Source organism: Aedes aegypti, chromosome 1, assembly GCF_002204515.2.
Source record: "Aedes aegypti strain LVP_AGWG chromosome 1, AaegL5.0 Primary Assembly, whole genome shotgun sequence".
NCBI lineage: Eukaryota > Metazoa > Arthropoda > Insecta > Diptera > Culicidae > Aedes > Aedes aegypti.
In genome coordinates this window covers 8,485,317-8,504,304 of record NC_035107.1, presented here as the reverse complement: position 1 = coordinate 8,504,304, position 18,988 = coordinate 8,485,317, and the positions used below count along the sequence as shown (strand labels likewise).

The following is an 18,988-nucleotide window of genomic DNA, read 5'->3' as shown; positions in this document are numbered from 1 at the left end:
ACGACCTGGGCTAATTGGCGAAATATTGTGGGCAAAATTTCGTTTCCCAACATGAGAGTTGGTGAGAAGCTTATTTAGTTATGATTATTTGCTGTTCGGCTACAAGAAAATGATGATTCTTAAAAACTGTAAACCTCAAACGTAATAAATTACATTATGCGTAATGCACGATCAATTTCGAAACAGCTGTTCTGATAATTAGTCTCGACACACCTCCGTCTAGGCAATCAAGCAGGCGATCGACCTGGGCGTGGTTCTCCATCCACAGCCAACTACGTCAAATCTCTAATCGTTGTAACGGAACACCCAGTGGCCTTGTCCGTAGGCTGGTCCAATTGTTGGGTCAATTTAGTTTTCTCGTTTGTTTTGCTCCGCCAAATAGGCCAATTTTCCGCTCGTTTTGGATTCCCATTTCGGGCCCCCATCGCATTCGGGCAAAACTTGCGTCAGTGACGCGCACCCGCGGGATCCAATGGGAGCTCATTCTGTGTGTTCCCCCGAAAAGTTTATTGGCCTAATCTGCCAATGATCCAAAAATCAATCGGCGCCTACTTCCATCCAATGAAAACTTTTCTTCCGGGGGTTTGCCTCCATTCAGGTGCGCCAGCCAGCTGGGTATTTTGGCACTTGGCAAGGCCTGCTTATTGCCGAAGATCTGACAAATCATTAGCTATCATTATCAATCGTTCCCCGGTTCTATCTCGAAAAAGTCTATAAAACGAGCTACAACGGTTCCGGGGCTTCTCAGTCGTGCGTAAATCTGAACCGGGAAGCAGTGCTAATGATCTCCTGTTGGTGTGCCATATAGAAAATGGGAAAAACGTGTTTCGGATGCTTCAAATCCTGGCGAACTAAGTGCTACTTTGTGATGTTGTTGGTGATTATAGTGGAATCGAAAACTTACGGTCCAACATCGAGTGAAACAGAATTTGAGGGTGACTATGTGGATGAGGGTACTCTTCAAAAAATTAAGAATGCGGTCAAAATTGCCTCAGATCGAACGTCTTTTAAGGATCATCGGTACACGTACTCGTACAGTGAATACGAAGACGACGATGAAGTTGATAACAGCTTAGAAGTAAAACCTGTCAGAGAAAGGTGCGTATTATAAGTGTGGTTGTCATTGTTATCTAATAATGTTGAACTGTTTTATTTAGTTACGAGAAACACACCAAACAGACGAAGCACGCGGTGATTGTGAAAAAGCCCCTCGTACCAACGAAAGTCCATAAAAGTCAACCCATCAGCAAGGAAATGGCCCTCATGATCATGTTGGCCTTGAAAGCGTTGATAATAACGATGCTGTCGCTAGGGCTACCAGCCCTCATAGGACTCTACGCTTTGATTCTGACGAAGACGATGATGGGGCTCAAAACGCTCGCTTCAACGAATGCCTTCACTCTAGGAGTATTGTCTACTAAGTATCTGCAAAATAAGCAAGACTCCGGTGGGAATCTACAACAAGCGGCCAGCTTGCTACCATTCTACGCCCCTCTCCTACTGTCATCGCTTGTGTCTTCTGCAAGTTTGATCACGGGAGCTGTTGGTTTGATAGGGTCCCTGTTCAGTAATAGTACCACCACAAACAGTACTACTACCGCCCCCTCATCCAACGAAACCACAACTACGACAGCCCGCACTACCACAACCACCCGTAAAGCTCCCTCCGAAGAGTTTAGGCGCATAGAAGTGCTGCATCTTCCCACGATGGACGACGAATGTGAGCCGAAAAAGCGAAAAAAGTGCAAGGTCCCGAAAGATCAACCTCCTCCACCGCAGAGCGGATTCAGCAAGGCTGCCAAACGAGCCACTCAGACCGTGAAGGACTTTTGGAAGCGAGTTTCGACGAAGTTTAAAATCGTTTGATCGTGATGGAAGAACGATATCGGAAAAGTGATTATTATGTGCATGATGGATTCTGCGTATCGTTATCGGAGAAAATATTCTTAGAAAAGCAAGGCATAGAGAATAAATATTATGTTATTCGTCTTGTAGAAATTTTAACTGTAAAATATAATGAATCCAATGGCCTGAAGATAACATGAAAATGCCTTGATGTTAAAATTTGTTAGAGAATTGACGATTCTCATTTCGAATATTTTAAAACACTCATTGATATTTTGTGACACTTCAATTTACCATAGGTTTTTACGCTTTGATCATAAGTTGTACTGTAATTAGTTTTGTTTTTTTTTCTTATTTATTGTTTGTTGTTAATAATATAAGTTGTGTTTCAATAATCCATTATTTTTTTTAATCTTTTCTTCAAACGGAAATTCATGCAAAAACATTTAAGTATTGTTTCTTTCGAATATGAAAGCATACAGCCGAGGGTGGTTGCGTTTTTAATTTTCTGTCACTTTCTAACGCGGTTTCACGTTGACTACAGTTCTGTGGTTTAAAGCCAAAATACAAATGGAGCATATGTCAGAACTGAAAAATCAGTTCAATATGTGAAAATTTAACTATTTTAGTCTGAATTCGTGTCACTGCTATAGATAATATCCCTATATTTGATGTTGTGCGATAAAACCATACAAATTCTTCGTTTTTCCATCAAATATCATCCTTAAGGTGTTCATTTTACCACCCCTTCCCCTATATGAAAAGTAAAATACAATTATGAGGATCCTACGACAGATTTCTGAGATAATCATGAAAATGTGTGATTTTTGACGGAAATGCAAAATGGAGTGTTCAGGAGTTTGATTTTTATAAATAAAATCATAGTTTTCCAACAAAAAAACATAATATTTTTGGTCAATAACTTTGATGCATTCATTAAATTTCATAAGGTATGTTTAACCTTAATACCTTGGAGCTCTTGCAAACGCAAACCATTTTATTTAAACTGCTAAATTTGTCATAGTTATTATTCCTATTTGGAAACTATCAATACATCGTAAAATTGTCTTGAAATGATTTTTATACTTAAATGCAACAGGATCATAACCTTCATATTTGCAGTTTACAAATCCTATAAGCTATGGAGAGCAACTGTTTAAGTAATCTATAATATAAGGATAATTTCAATTTTTTTGTTTTGCCCTGTAAATAAAACACTACACTAACCAAAGTATTTGCATGTAACACCCAGTGGCAGTGGCAAAATACTGAAGAAGAAAAATGTTCCAGTATAGAGCGGAAATCTAACGCTCACTCTATAACACAATGCGTTTAGTGCCCGACAAGGCCGTGAAGTTTCTCAAAAAGAGCTCAGAAATGACAGAGAGCTGCGCGAAGAGGCTTTTTGAATGATTGTTCTCCTTCGTCTTCAAAAATAGCCCCTATTTTTGCTGGTCTGCTCGATAGATAGACAGACGGTTTGACAGTTCGATAGGTAGGTTTGGCTTCACTCTTCGCGCAACTCTTCATTTATAGACTCTGAGAAATATTATTATTATTTACCACTTCATAGGATTACCACTAAAAGAATCAATTACTTCAAAACCATTTCCAAATAAAAGAATCATTCAACCTTTCCAAATGTTTAACCAGTGTGATCGATCAAGTTTTGGAAATAGTTCAATAAAATCCCATATTTATTTTAATACGTTGTTTCCTACCAGTTTTACCGATTTCCAAGATTAGACATTTTTATGATACATGTTCATTTATTTGTTAGGGATCTTTCTTGGCGTGGTGGTTACATCCGTGGCTACAAAGTTATGCCATGCTGAAGGTGTTTGGGTTCGATTCCCGATCAATCCAGGATCCTTTCGTAATTGATATTTACTTGGTTTTCCGGGTCATACACTATGGGCGGTTTGCATATGAACTGGCGGCCAAAAATATTATATTTTAGTTGGTATTAGGTAATGGATAATTGTGAAAAATATTTGGGAAAATAAAAAAAACCCTAAAGCAAAAAAGTGATCTTTTAGTTTACATATTGAGGTAGCCTTGGAAATAAATTGTAGCCTGAGACAACTTGTGACAAAAAAGTATTGGAAGTGTGAAGTTTCGATTAAAAATCACATATATTTTTTCAGTTTTGTCCTCAAATTTACCCGACCTAAAGTACGAATTTTTATTTCATTTCATAATTCTAAGAAAAAGATTCCGAACAGTGTACATATAAATGTATAATCTATTACAATTATGCTGTATATTCCATTCAATGTATACCTTGTGTTTGCACTAAATTCTATATATTTCTTAAAAACTCTAACTTTGACATACTGCACCAATAAAACTTTAACAGATCTTGCTCTAATATTCCAGGAGTATCTTAATAAAAGTGTTTACTATGGACTGATGTACATAAAAAACCTATCAGAACAAATTATGTTTTCGATTATTGGTCACCTTATCGCCCATATTGGATACCCCTGAACAAGCCAATTATTGAAATCCGTTGAGTATTTGCTAGGCGATGAGAATGGCCTATAAAGGTTAAAGGATCCAAATTCTAGTTAGAATTAAATGGTTTAGTCATCCTGGCTGCCAAAACGAATGACGTGTTACTACCCTATAATCAGTAGCGAATTCACAAATGTGTAGTAAATAATTTTAGAAATGATATCATTTACTATTGAATAATACAAAATCAATACTTACAAACGAATCGTTATATTCATTCTTAGATAATGTTTTTTTTTATAACTTTGTAGATTTTACATGTTGTACTCCTTATTTTTTTTTTAAATTCATTCAATTATTTTCTTCTCATTGATTTATTAACCCTTCCGTTACCAACCCCCATAAACGAGAGTTGGAAAAACGTTTTTGGTTGTAACTTTTTTGTTTTTCGATATTTTTGAAACGAAATTTTGGCACAAGAAGCGGATATCCTTGAGGGCTTTGTTAGAATTTTGGGATTGGTCACATGGTTCCGGAAATTATACCGGAATCAGAATGGGTGTTACAAAAAAAAGGTTTTGCAATGCAAAATCAGCCTAAGTCTTCACAATTACCGTTTTGATTCATATTACGGACACTTAAGGCCTCTTTGAAGTGTGAGTCACCTGAAAGCATATGAATTAAATCAATGTTTATGATTCCTCAGCGTTATCATGCTATCAGGACACTTACCTTTCGAATGGTAGATGAAGATTTGAATATCACAACTTCAATAAATTTAAATAAATAGATATATGTGCCCTCTTCGCGATTCTTATTCCGGACACCTCCTCACTTTGCTCCATATTTCGGACGTTTTGATTCAAATTCCGGACAGCTCGTGAAAATCAAGGTTGGAAAAGTTAAATCGTTAAATAAACACTACCAGCTATTGGAAAAACGTCAAAACTAGTAAGCATTGTAAATTTTCATGTATTGCTATGGAAAAATCATTTTAAAACGAGTCTTCAAATTGGGAACTTTCGAGCGGCAAATTTTGAAACATTTCGATTGAAACCTTTCCCATGCAAAGTTGAGTGTCCGAAATTTGAAGCTGTCCGGAATTTGAATCAGAACGGTATTAGCTTTATAACGACGGGGATGTACCGTTTTGATTCATATTACGGACACTTAAGACCTCAGTGAAGTATAACTCACAAAAAAACATGTAAAATAAATCACTCCGTATGATTCCTCTGCGTTATCGAACCTTCAAACTCCTTAACTTTCGAATGGTGAGTGAAGATTTCGATTCCGAATCATGAACAATTTAAAATATATAGAAATGTGTGGACTTTACATGATTCTTATTCCGGACGCTGCCTTACTTTTGCCTCATATTCCGGACACTTCGATTCAAATTCCGGACAGGTCAAACAAATCATAAATAGAAAATCATCCAATCATCAAATGAAAGTGTTAACCACTAGAGAGACGCTTACGGATGTTGGGCATTTAAAATTTTCCTAGATATCTATAGAAAATGCTGGTTAAAACGAGCCTTGAAAGTGAGAACCTTTGACCGGCAAAAAATTGAAAAATTTCGTGTGAAATGTTTCCTATACAAAGTAGAGTGTCCGGAATTTGAAGCTGTCCGTTATATAAATCCAAACGGTATGTCTAGAAATCCATCATGGTCACTACCGTTTTGATTCAAATTCCGGACACTCTACTTTGTATGAGAAAGGTTTCACTTGAAATGTTTCGTTTAAATATAAATTTACCATAGCAATCCATGAAATATTATAATGCGTGATTAGTTTTGACGTTGCTCTAACGGGTGAGAAAGTTTAATTTATAATTTAACCATTTTAGTTTTGCTTTTCGTGAGCTGTCCGGAATTCGAAACAAAGTGTCCGCAATATGAAACAAAAGTGAGGTTGCGTCCGGAATAAGAATCATGGAAAGTTCACTAATTTCTATTTATTTCAGGTAATTCAAGCTGTAAAATCCGAATCTTCGGCCGCCATTTGAAAGATTAGTGTGTTGAAAGCATGATAACACCGAGGTATCATATATTATGTTTCAATTTATATGCTTTTCTATCGGTTACAACACACTCAGGCCTTAAGTGTCCGTAATATGAATCAAAACGGTACATGGCGCGGATCACAATTTCAGGATGTTTCGGGGCCTTCTTTGGAAGCAAGTAAATACTATCATGCGACACATCAAACTTCATGAATTTTCAAATGATTGCATTCTATGATTGAGCTGCACAGTACGGACCCCATTTGGTCACTATAAAACCGGTATCCGGGTTTCCGAAGAACCGGTTCCTGCACAACAAAAAAATCTCAAATTTACATGGCACGTAATTTTTTATGATAATCATGTAAAACGAATTTCAACTGATCATTCAACGATGATTAATGTAAACTGTCTCATTGCATTCGATAATGCTTGCAAACTTGAGTGAAACTGAAACATTTAATGATCTTCCATCCAACATTCGCCAATGTTGCATGCTTTCTTGCATCTTGAAAGTGAAATTGTAAAGAAGAATTCTCGGTTTACATGATTCTACGATGAATATTCTGTCAAAAATAATGCACATGGATGGATCGACGGCTTGTCATTCCATGTGCATTATTTATGATTTAATTTTCAGCGTGAAAATCATGTAAACCGAGCCGTTTTGCATGCAACATTCTTCGAGAGAAGACGTTTTGCGTTCAATATCAATGATTTTGGTAACAATGTTGTATATAATAGATGTGTTTATAGGGTTTATCATTGAATAATATATGAGAAATGGCTTTGCATGATTGAGGCTGAAATTACGTAACGTGTAAATCTAAGGTTTTTTTGGTGTGTGGATCAGTTATCAATAATGTGTAAACATTGTCATGGGACCCATCACACGTCGTGGTTTTGAAAGTTATTGCTTCCTAGGAGTGAGCTGCAATGCTTGGGACCTATTTGGACAGTTTGGATCCGATATCCGGGTTTCCGAGGAGCCACACACCAAAAAAATCTTAGATTTACACGTAACGTAATATTAGCCTCAATCATGCAAAGCCATTTCTCATGTATTATTCAATGATAAAACCTATAAACACATCTATTATATACAACATTGTTACCAAAATCCTTAATATCGAACGCGAAACGTCTTCTCTCGAAGAATGTTGCATGCAAAACGGCACGGTTTACATGATTTTCACGCTGAAAATTCAATCATAAACAATGCACATGGAATGACAAGCCGTCGATCCATCCATGTGCATTATTTTTGACAGAATATTCATCGTAGAACCATGTAAACCGAGAATTCTTCTTTACAATTTCACTTTCAAGATGCAAGAAAGCATGCAACATAGGCGAATGTTGGATGGAAGATCATTAAATGTTTCAGTTTCACTCAAGTTTGCAAGCATTATCGAATGCAATGAGACAGTTTACATTAATCATCGTTGAATGATCAGTTGCAACTCGTTTTACATGATTATCATAAAAAATTACGTGCCATGTAAATTAGAGATTTTTTTGTTGTGCGGTTCTGGAGTTAATACTTGAAATTCGGTAAATTTTGTCATGCGACACATCGAATTTTGTGATTTTTACAACATATTTAATCGCTTCCAAAAAAAATGGCCCTGGAACCGATTCCCCGGAACATCCGATCGTTATAGAGTTACACACCAAAAATAGCTTAGATTTACACATAACGTAGTTTTAGCTTTAATCATGCAAAGCCATTAACAGCAAAAACAAATCTTAAATTTACGTGACACGTAAACTTTTATGATAATCATGTAAAACGAGTTATAACTGAATATTCAACGATAAATAAAAACTTAATAAAAATAATGTAAACTGTCTCATTGCATTCGAAAATGCTTGCAATCTTGAATGAAACTGAAACATTTCATGATCTTCTATCCAACATTCGCCAATACTGCATGCTTTCTTGCATCTAGAAAATGAAATTGCAAACAAGAACGCTCGGTTTACACGATTCTACGCTAAATATTCTGTCATATAGGGTAAATGATGGCTTCGGCACCCTGAGGGTATTTTCGGCAGCACTAACTTATCGTCCTTGTTTAAATTTATCTATGGAACAAGAGTTAACTTCAATGTACTCAACATATTCCTTGAACTATAATCTTCCATGTAAATCACATCTTTCACAAAAATATTATATAACATGGATTTTATCATTAAATCAAATAAATGCTTACGAAATTATCGTCATTCGTGAGCTGCCGAATAAAACAACACAAGAACAGCTTACAAAAACTCACCACTTTAAAAGGTCTAATTCTCAGCTCCAATGCCAATTTTTTCACACAAGCTACGCAACGATCACTAATGCACTATTGAACTTTTGATTTGTAAGTAAAGCACTCGAAAATACTTAATTTTTGTGCTTTAAATCACAAATTGAAATTAATGCACTTTGATTTCCTCGGCAATCAATTTTTATTACTGGACTAGGTTGCCAGAAAATCATATTCAATTGCGGTGTATTTATTATTCACGATTTAAATTCACCGAAAAAATAGAATACAACAAATTAATTTATTGGAATTAGCCAACAAAGCATGCATTGGTAACAATTGAACCTTTCAATACTTTCTTATTAGTAGATTGTTGGGCAAAATCTTCAATATACTGAGAAACATATAAAATACACGTCTTTTAATAGTTGAACTATTTTGGCAACACTCCTGTTGTTCTACAGGCATGATGATGTTTTTGTGTCAAGTCAATTCTGATTTTCACATACACTGAAAATAATAGGAACGCAAACCAATTTTACTGGCAAAGTTTGGATTTTGATCCGAATGGATCGAACAATATTCATTAACCAGAAAAAAAATCGTGGAATATTGAAAACAAATGTGCAAGTACCGTCGTTGGGGGTGAGATTTGGCCATAAAAACCGCAAGTCCTCATTTATTTTTGAACAAATTTCGCAATTTGACTTGATGTGTTCGGCTAAAAAAAATATGTATTCTCATTGCAAAAATATATTTCACGGTAACCTCAGGCAGGCATCAAAATTATCAGATAGACGATGATACTATCATCTATCTGATAGACAACTGATACTACCAGTTCAGCCAGATGATACTATCACTTCTTGTCCATCCTGATAGACCCATAACGCGGGTTGATCACCTTTTCGTGGTGCGTTATGGGGTAAAGATCTACCAGTGAATCCTAGTCCTGACTGCTTCAAACGAAGAGAACAGGATATTATAATAATCAAACGAACATTTTTTAGTCCTTGTTACATTTTTAAACCTTGTGACAAGTCTCGGTTTTCCCGGTTTTTTATTGATCGCAGTGGTTTATGTTCCGAACAGAAAAAAAATCCTGATAGTATCACTGAGAGACTTGTTCCTATCAGAGATAGAGGATAGAGTGATAGTATCCCTATCCCAAAAAATTCTTATGATGATACTATCAGTACAACATATCTCAAATAACAATGATAGAGGTTCTATCTTTATCAATTGATAAAAATAGAATAAAAATTCTTGGACGATGGGTATAGAAAATTAACTAAATTCCATATTTAGCAATCCAATGTGGCGGCTTCAGGAGTGTAAGAATTGTTGGAAATCCATGCAATATGGGTATTTTCGGAACGGGCACGATGAGGATATGACGAAAATTGATATCCGACGCCATTTTGAAATCCAAAATGGTGGCCTCCGGATTAGTAAAATAATTGAAAACCCATGCAATATGGGCATTTTCGGAACGAGCGCGACGAGGGGATGACGAAAATCGATGCTCGATGCCATTTTGAAATCCAAGATGGCGGCATCTGGTCAAGGAAAATTGTTGAACCCCATGCAATATGGGTATTTTCGGAACGGGCACGACGAGGGGATGATGAACATAGATATCCGACGCCATTTTGAAATCCAAGATGGCAGTAATTGGTCAAGGAAAATTGTTGAAAACCCATGCAATATGAGTATTTTCGGAACGAGCGTGACGAGAGGATGATGAAAATCGATATCCGACGCCATTTTGAAATCCAAGATAGCGGCCTTCGGTTTGGTAAAATCATTGAAAACCCTTGCAATATGGGTATTATTGGGACGGGCGCGACGAGGGGATGATGAAAATCGATGTTCGACGCCATTTTGAAATCCAAGATAACGGCCTCCGGATTAGAAAAATCATACCTCGATATAACGTAACCTCTTTATAACGTAACTCAATATAACATGAACAAAAACATGATTTATGAATGATTCATGATTTCCGTCATCCCCTCATCGTGCCCGTTCCAAAAATACCCATATTGAATGGGTTTCAATGATTTTACTAAACCGGAGGCTGCCATCTTGGATTTCAAAATGGCGTCGGACATCGAAATCCGTCATCTTCTCGTCGCAACTGTTCCGAAAATACCCATATTGCATTGGTTTTCAACGATTTTCCTTAACCGGAGGCCGCCATCTTGGATTTCAAAATGGCGTCGTACATCTATTTTCGTCATCCCCTCGTCCAAAACACGTTAATAAAGATGAAAAAAAAAATCCCCTTGTCGCGCCCGTTTCGATAATATCCATGAGAACATACATTGATTTATTTTTATTGGCTTTTTCCCATTATGCGCAAGATTTTGGTTTCAGTATTTGTATCAATGATAAGATAGATAGGGATAGCTATAGAATTTTGCAAATAGTATATTTTCCCCAAAGATAGACGATAAAGATATGCTTGATCCAACAGTGATAAGAAATGCTGATAGTATCTCCATCCGTCTATCAATTGATAGAGATAATATAGTCTATCTTCTATTCATCATTTTTCAAGAAGTGATAGTATCCCTATCACTACCCATAGTGATAGTATCATTTGATAGTATCAAAAGATAGACGTTATAATGGTAAATGAGAGGGATAAATTTGAAGCCTGTTACCTGGAATCGAACCAAGAACCTTGTGATCGATAGGCTCGTGCGCACTCCCCTCGTCTATCGTGTTTATGGACAAAAGGTCGAAGGACAAAAGGTCAAAAATGATTTGCTTGGTGGGAAATTTTTCCTTCTTTGAAAACAGATTTTCGAGCTTTTGTCTCCCCTTTTTTGTTCTTCGACCTTTTGTCCCTTCGACATTTTGTCTTTCGACTTTCTGTCCTTTCGACCTTTTGTCTTTCGACCTTTTGTCATAGATTCTTAAAGCAAAATGTATGAATTTCTATAGTCCAGATCGCCGCATGTAGAATTGATACGCAATAAGAACCTCCGCAACGGTCCTTGTATGAAAAAGTAAATGTTGTGTTTGAGCCGCAACGTTTGAGCCTACTCCCTCTCCCCCTAGAGCGTTACGTAATTTGTGGACGGCGCCTTAGTCTGCACAAATTTAGTGGCGTTGTGTATTCAATATGACTCTCAGCTATTCTATTTATAACTGCAATGCTGTTCTCAGTGTAGTCTGTATTTTTCTGCATTGGCCCTTTCAACGAGTAGAACATAATTAATGACGTTCAATTTCAGGCATTGTCAAAAAATACGAAAAGTTACCAATACATAACCTAGTTTTTGTACAATTTTGGATTGCCGAAGAGAACAATTTTGTTGCCGACAATAGTAATTGCATTGCCGATAAAAGAACAAGTGCCTCGTGACTTTGGTGAGTAAAAATAGACGATTTAGAGAACAAAAAAATTTGTGTTGTGCATAATAATTAATAAATTAAGTGTGCTCAAGTGTAGTTCAGGTGTCTCCTGTTAATTGTTGTGCTTTCTTGTTGTGTATAATTGCCTTCCTAAAAGTTCAACTGCTTAGGCTGCCGACATATCATGCATATCCTGTAGCAAAAATATCGAAACACAAAAAAGTTACAGCCAAAAACGTGTTTTTTCCAAATTTTGTTTAGGGGGGTTGGTAACGGAAGGATTAATTAATCAACGAGAAGGAAATCATCGAACATATGTGATTTATGACATAAGCTCCTCTTTGCGTAGAGTAAAGTGGGGCAAAAGTTCGAGTGGGGTAAGAGTTTCCTTTTAAGATTTCCAGCTCAATTCAAAACAAATCTTATAAATGTCATAGTGGTTCGAATGCTATTCAAGTAAGAGACTTTCAATCCAAATATCATAAAAATCGATTGAGATTTGGAATAGTTATGGCTATTTGTTGTTTTTCGACGTGAATATTGTAATTTTTGGTCAAACTTTCGTTGCATGGAACCAATTGAAGATAAAATATTTTTCAATATTTTATGTAAGGGCGTTTCTAGGCCTATCATAAGGTTGCTTTGAGGTGTATTAGTTTTTGAATAAATGCTTGAAAACCATTTTTGGCCCATAGTGGGGCAAAAGTTCGAATCAGCGGGGCAAAAGTTCGACCCATGTATAAAATCACGGAAAAATTTGAAAATTGCCTTAAATCCACATATTATTTTCAAATTTAGTTAAATTTGTCTGATCGTGTGGTAATTGTCACCAAAATTTTACATTTCCTCTTAGTTTTGTGAAAAACTGCTATTTTTGAGTATATTACAATTAACCCGGTTTTGGGCAATTTTTTGATGAAAATTTAGTGTGTATTTTTCGTCAAACTTAAGTTTACGGCTGGTGTAAAGTATGCCTGTCATTAAAGGATTGTTATTTTGTGTTTTAGCCAGCGAACTTTTGCCCCACACTAGATTCGAACTCTTGCCCCACCGGTGGGGCATAAGTTCGAATAAGACAAACAATTTTGAAACTATTATAACTAAAAATGGGTAAATATTTTGACACAAGTTTGTTCAGCAAAATTATAGCCAATATATTGAAGGTTCACTGTATGGTATTTGTTTTGTTTTAACTGCTATTGTTTTCCTGGAAACTTTGACCTTAGTGGTAACTAAGGTCGAACTTTTGCCCCACCTTACTCTTTATATTAATCCCTATGCTGGTTTGAATCTGGTTGAGTATTCAGTGTTTGCTTGATATGTATCAAAAGCAGTGTATGCTGAATAAAAAAGGGATTAAAAGATAAGTGCATTTCTTTTTTCAATCAAAAGCGGAATTTGTGAATTGTACGCTTGGGAATGATAGACTTCTGAAAAATTTTAACTGAGATTTCAGAATTTACAGCACAATCGCAGCGGAATCTTAAGAATCTTCCATCGAAGATCCATATCGAGCTCTTCGGGTTTATTTGTGAAATCCTGTAAAATTCTATCGATTTCATATGGTAAGTTTGTGGCATATACGTAAGTATGTAGCTCATCTTCTAAAACACGTTCAAAATGCATTAAAATGATAAGATGCTTATTTGTGTATTATACGAAATTAAGAGTCGCATTAATGGTTCATAGGGACTTCACGCGGACCGCAGGTCGCAGGTTGAGCACTACTTTTGAATTTTGAATTAATTTCTTTATGAACTTTATATATAAATTTCTATGAAAAATCCTTTAAAACGCTTAGTCAATACTCCGTTTTGAAAAATACCATAATTTTTGGCAATAGAGAATTCAAAACTCAACTTAAGGCTCCCCCAAATCTACGCGACTTTTTACGGCGACAGCGACAAAAAATCGTCGCGATTTCTTTGTTGTTTCGCTGCAAGCACTTTTCTATGGAACCATCTTGACTGACACGACGCGAATCGTTGCGAACTCGCGTCGCTGTGGCTTAGACACGCTCATCAAACAGTGCATGCAGCGAAACATAAGCAAATTCGCGACGATTTTTTGTCGCTGTCGCCGTAAAAAGTCGCTTAGATCTGGGGGAGCCTTTAATTTGGTTGAATTTGTCGCTAGGGCTTGAGGGATAAACTGATTTTAAATGTTAATTAAATTATTAAATCATTCAATTTTACGATGCACAGATTCAGAACATTTTTTTTTGTAAATACGTTTCTGTATCAATACAAAAATAAGTTTAATTGCATTCATGTTTCCTAATAGTTTTGAGGGAATATCCAGTTATTGAATAAAGGTCACTTATGCGATTATTATTCCAACATCACTCATACCACAGCTAACAGACGTTTAAGTCCGTTTGCAAAACTGTGTAAGACAATTAACGGCCATTTTGAATGGCAAGTAGCAACATCGTGATGGCGCTGTCATCGCTAAGTTCCCATGACGATGCCAGTGGTGAATATGAAATATTTCAAGATACTGATATTCACCACTGATTGACGCAATTCGCTGTGTGGCGGCGCTAGTGATTGCAAGGAGTTTCAATTTGAATATTTAAACAGGTTTTCAGAATTTTTTTGTTCTAGCATAAACATCTGTTATCTGTGGTTACAATTAAAAGTCATTGGCATACCATAAAATCTGCAATAAACATCTTAGGCTTGATTCGCAATCCAAAGTCCAAGATTTAACGTTCATGAATAATGCGTAGGAAAACAGACAACGGTTTTTCCAACGAACATATCTCGCGTAACTTTTCAAAAGGACCTATCTAACACTGAAAGGTTCTCTTTGTTTACTTTCACTTTAATCAATAACTGAGCCACATTAACCTCTTCTGTTGCGTATTTTTATATGAAACGCTAGCTAAAGACATTATTTTTCGATCTATGACTTCCCAAAAATTTTAGTATTGCACTGTTTTAATCGCTAGAGAGCGAGAGAGAAGAGAATCTCTCAATGTTAGATATAGTAATGGAAAGGCGAATAAAGCATGAAATAATTTCACCAATTAATTTGAATAATATTCATTCCCACTTTAACCTCTTCAACCACATGGTCAAACTGGTTGAGGCATTCTAGGAAACATATTTAAAATCTAGTGCGTAAGAACGCAATGAGTAGAATCAAATCGGAAAATATGCGAAGAAGACTTACTGTCAATTTTTTTGAGCTGATTGAGTTTGTATACTTATTGACCACATTATACAGGAGCTGGTTGAGCATGTTGAATCTTGTTTTGTTGTCTCTTTCGTACACCAGTGTGTATGGATTTTTTTTTTTAAATTGAATAGATGGGATCTTCCATAACCAAGAGGTTATATCCACGGCTATAAATCAAGGCCATGCTGAAGGGGTCTGGGTTAGAATCTTGAATGTCATAGGATCTTTTCGTAATGAAGATTTCCTCGACTTCTTTGTGATAGAGTATTCTTGTGGAATCGTGTGATATACATATGCAAGGAAAGTAATCTTGAAAAAAAAAATGTGATTGATGACATGCTTTTAACCACAATATGCATACGGTGATAGCATCGCACAGTTTGATTTATTTTATTTCTCAAACGAATTTTATTGTTAATTATTTCATCAACAACAATTCTTCGTTTTCCTTTCGTTTCCTTTGTTTTTGCTTTATTTATATAGATTTTTTTCTAATAATCTTAAACAGATGATTTTTCATACACTTTCTCTAGAAAATACTCTCCTAATCACTAGATAAAAATTTGACATTTAGTTTGTACTTCTAGCACGAGTTTCTCTTTGTTAAGCTTTTTTGGGGTGATGATTTCGAAGATCTTTGAAACAAATGTCCTTCCCACAATCAAAACTATGATATAATCAAATATTTTCTCCACCGAGTCAGAAAGTCTTTGGTTGTTTTTATGATTTTTCCGGCTGCACTGATGATCCCCGATGGTTTGGGCGACTCAAACTCTTCAAGGACTTCAGCTTTCATCTGCTGTATGGGTTCGTTTTCTTCCGGCAGGGGTAAATGTAGGAGCTGTATTCGGTTTCTGGCGTTCACTACGACCTCTGGGGCTGCGGTTGTAGTAGTTGTAGTACTATTCGTGGAGTTCCTGAACAGTGCAGCGAAAAGGGCGGCAGCTCCTGTGAGACCCACAGCTGTCGAAGCACCGGACGATATCAGAGCTGGACCCCAGAACGGAAGTCCGGAGGCGGTGGCAACGTCTGCCACCGTTTGTATAGTTTCGATGGCCGTAAGATACGTTTGAAGTTTGTGCTTGTGATGCAGGTAGTACTTGGCAACCAGTAGCCCTACGGTGAACGCAGAGCTCAGGGCCACGACCTTGAAGCCCAGGGCGAGTTTTACGAGCACCAATATGTGGAACGCGATTATGGTTGGCAGCCCTAGGGCGACGAGTGCTACCAGTGTCATTTTGACTCCGGTCATCATAATTTTGGCCATTTTCTTGCTAATGAAACGATTGTTTGTTGATGGAATAGGTGGATTCACTAGGGGTGGAGGCAGAGCCGTAGCGTGGCCCTCTGGCGCCCTTGGCGAACCTCAATTTGAGCGCCCCTCGTTCAAAGCTCTTCCTTTTTTCCTGGTTGACGTAAAATTTCAGAAAATTTTCAAGGATTCTTTTCAAAGTGCTTTAGCGTTTCCTGTTAATATTGTTCATCGAAATTCTAAAAAAAAAAAAATGACGTCATACGGCTCCGGTAATACTTAAATACACCCGATTCTGTTTTTGCACGGATTTTTTTTACACGGCCGTGCAAAAAAAGTTTCCATACATTTTTTTCCGCCAAAACCTTATTTTTGCATGAAACGTCGAGAAATGGTGTTACTCTTTTTGCACGGTTTTTGAAATTTTGAACTGAAAACTTTTTTGCACGGTACGCATCCCCCGTGCAAAAACAGAATCGGTGTATTAGCTTACACTGATAAGGCTTGTGCAAGAAAGCATAACTCGAAATTCAAGGGACCATCGATTTATAGAATTACAGTTAACTCTCCCTTACTCGATATTCCATAAATCGATATCGAGTAAGAGAACCATAGTAAAAGTTGGTTTTCATGGCTAACTCGATGGTCCCTTGGATCGCAGTTGTACTGATTTTTTGTTCTGTAACTCGATACCTTTCTAACTCAATGGTTCCTTTAATATCGAGTTAGGGAGAGTTGACTCTATACGAGTTATAGACAAAAAATCCCAAAATCGAAGGAATAAATTCATGTATTTCCAATACATATAAGTTAACTTCTGTAAGAAAGCATTTTTATTTTGCTGATAGTATTTTACAAGCTACTTTTTGGAAACTTTTTACCGAAATGCTCAAAAAATCCTGTTATTTTTACCGACAATTATTTTTATAGAGTGTATTGAGTTATAAAATATCGAGTTGTGGAGGGTCGACTGTATTTCGAATGTCTTTTGAAGGTCAATTGATTGAATAACGGGAGGTTCTTGAAGAATTCCAAATTGTTTTAATAAAATTACTATTAGGCTGCAGAAACGCCTTTACTAAATGCGTCACCAAAAAAAATTCTCAGGTTCCTCAAGCATTTTGACGCCCCCTGAAGCCCGGCGCCCTTGGCGAGTGCCAACCTGGCCAACCGCACGCTACGGCACTGGGTGGAGGTTCCAGGAAACCCCATTCGTCTTTGACGTCGATGTCACTTGGCTCTATGGCGGGCACATCATAGGGGTCCTCATATCCACTGGGCGCGTACCACTTTGACTTTTCTGGTTTCACCTTCTGCGGAGCAGTTGTCGCATACCACTGAGGTTTTAAAGGTGCCGCTGTGGGCAAGGTATAGTTATTGGAGAAAGAATATATCCCATTGTTAACTTTTTGGAGCGAGCTCGGATCGACGTATCCACCGTAATTGAATCCGGTTGCCAGCGGTTGATAAGCAGCTGAATAAAACGATTGCGAATCTGCAATATCCACGAGGAAGATCACCACTACCGACACCAGATATCTAACACCAAAGGATTTCATGTATCCGCAGCATTCCTTGATCATCTTCGATTGATCATCCCCTGATTAAAACACTCGATCAATTCCGATAGCCACAACACTGTCCGATCCGATCAAAATACACGCCAAACTGAAACGCATCCCAGTTGGCGTGGTCCGTTTTATAGCTTTTCCGCATGGAAATAGAATCAAAAACAGGATAGAACGGTGAATGAATATGTGTGAATGGATTGATAATGCACTGTTTTTCGGGGTTATCCAGCGATAGGCCTGGCCACGGCGATTGGCCTATGGATATCGAGCAACCCGTAGATGGATGTGCCGAACTTTACCCACAGTCGAACATGCGTGGCCTACTTTGTTTTGGGAGGAAACCAGATGCGCTGATATATAGCGCAGGGGTGTTTTCTGGTTCAGCTCTATGCTAGCCTACCCGAGAAGCATGCGGTAGCAAACTGAATAATTGCAGCGAATTAGCTTCGTGCCATGCATATATCCGATAATTAAAAGTAATGCAACTGAGTGGGTTTGCTTGTGGGGCTTTCATTTTCCATTATTCGATACAGGTTTTTATTGACGCCAGTTGTTGTTGTAACGCCAAGCCCATTAAGCCCTCAGCCAATCGGTTTGATTGGTGGCAGTGGCTACTTTGATTTGTATGTTTGTCACTGGATTGGCGTTAACATTGATGACAACTGAGCCACCCAAGCCGCGTGGGCTTTTAGGATATGAATTCCAAACTTGACTGCTTTGGAGTTATTGAGTCATCAAGTAGCTCAATAGTTTAGACGAGATTCATCTGAATCTCGCGATGAGATTAGTCTGAATCTCGCGACGAGATTCGTCTGAATCTCGAGACGAGATTCGTCTGAATCTCGAGACGAGATTCGTCTGAATGTCCAGACGAGATTCGTCTGAATCTCGAGATCAAATTTATCTAATCTCGAGACGAGATTCGTCTGAATCGCGAGACAAGATTCGTCTGAATCTCTAGACGAGATTCGTCTGAATCTCAAGACGAGATTCGTCTAAATCTCTAGCAAGATTCGTTTGAATCTCTAGACGAGATTCGTCTGAATCTC

At 37.3% G+C, this 18,988-nt stretch overlaps 1 protein-coding gene across 1 annotated transcript; it reads left to right on the top strand.

Annotated features, from left to right (window-relative positions):
- The first annotated feature begins 445 nt into the window (after nucleotides 1-445).
- LOC110674354 lies at nucleotides 446-2,104 on the top strand. Its single transcript, XM_021838642.1, has 2 exons — nucleotides 446-1,098; nucleotides 1,158-2,104. Exons 1-2 carry the CDS (start codon nucleotides 812-814, stop codon nucleotides 1,864-1,866), a joined length of 996 nt encoding a protein of 331 aa, XP_021694334.1. The 5' UTR covers nucleotides 446-811; the 3' UTR covers nucleotides 1,867-2,104.
- Nucleotides 2,105-18,988: the final 16,884 nt, after the last annotated feature.

Coding starts and splice junctions, on each gene's coding strand:
- LOC110674354 (XM_021838642.1), top strand. CDS start 812: ATGGGAAAAACGTGTTTCGGATGCTTCAAATCCTGGCGAACTAAGTGC. Junction 1,099..1,157: donor GTAAAACCTGTCAGAGAAAG/GTGCGTATTATA, acceptor TGTTTTATTTAG/TTACGAGAAACACACCAAAC.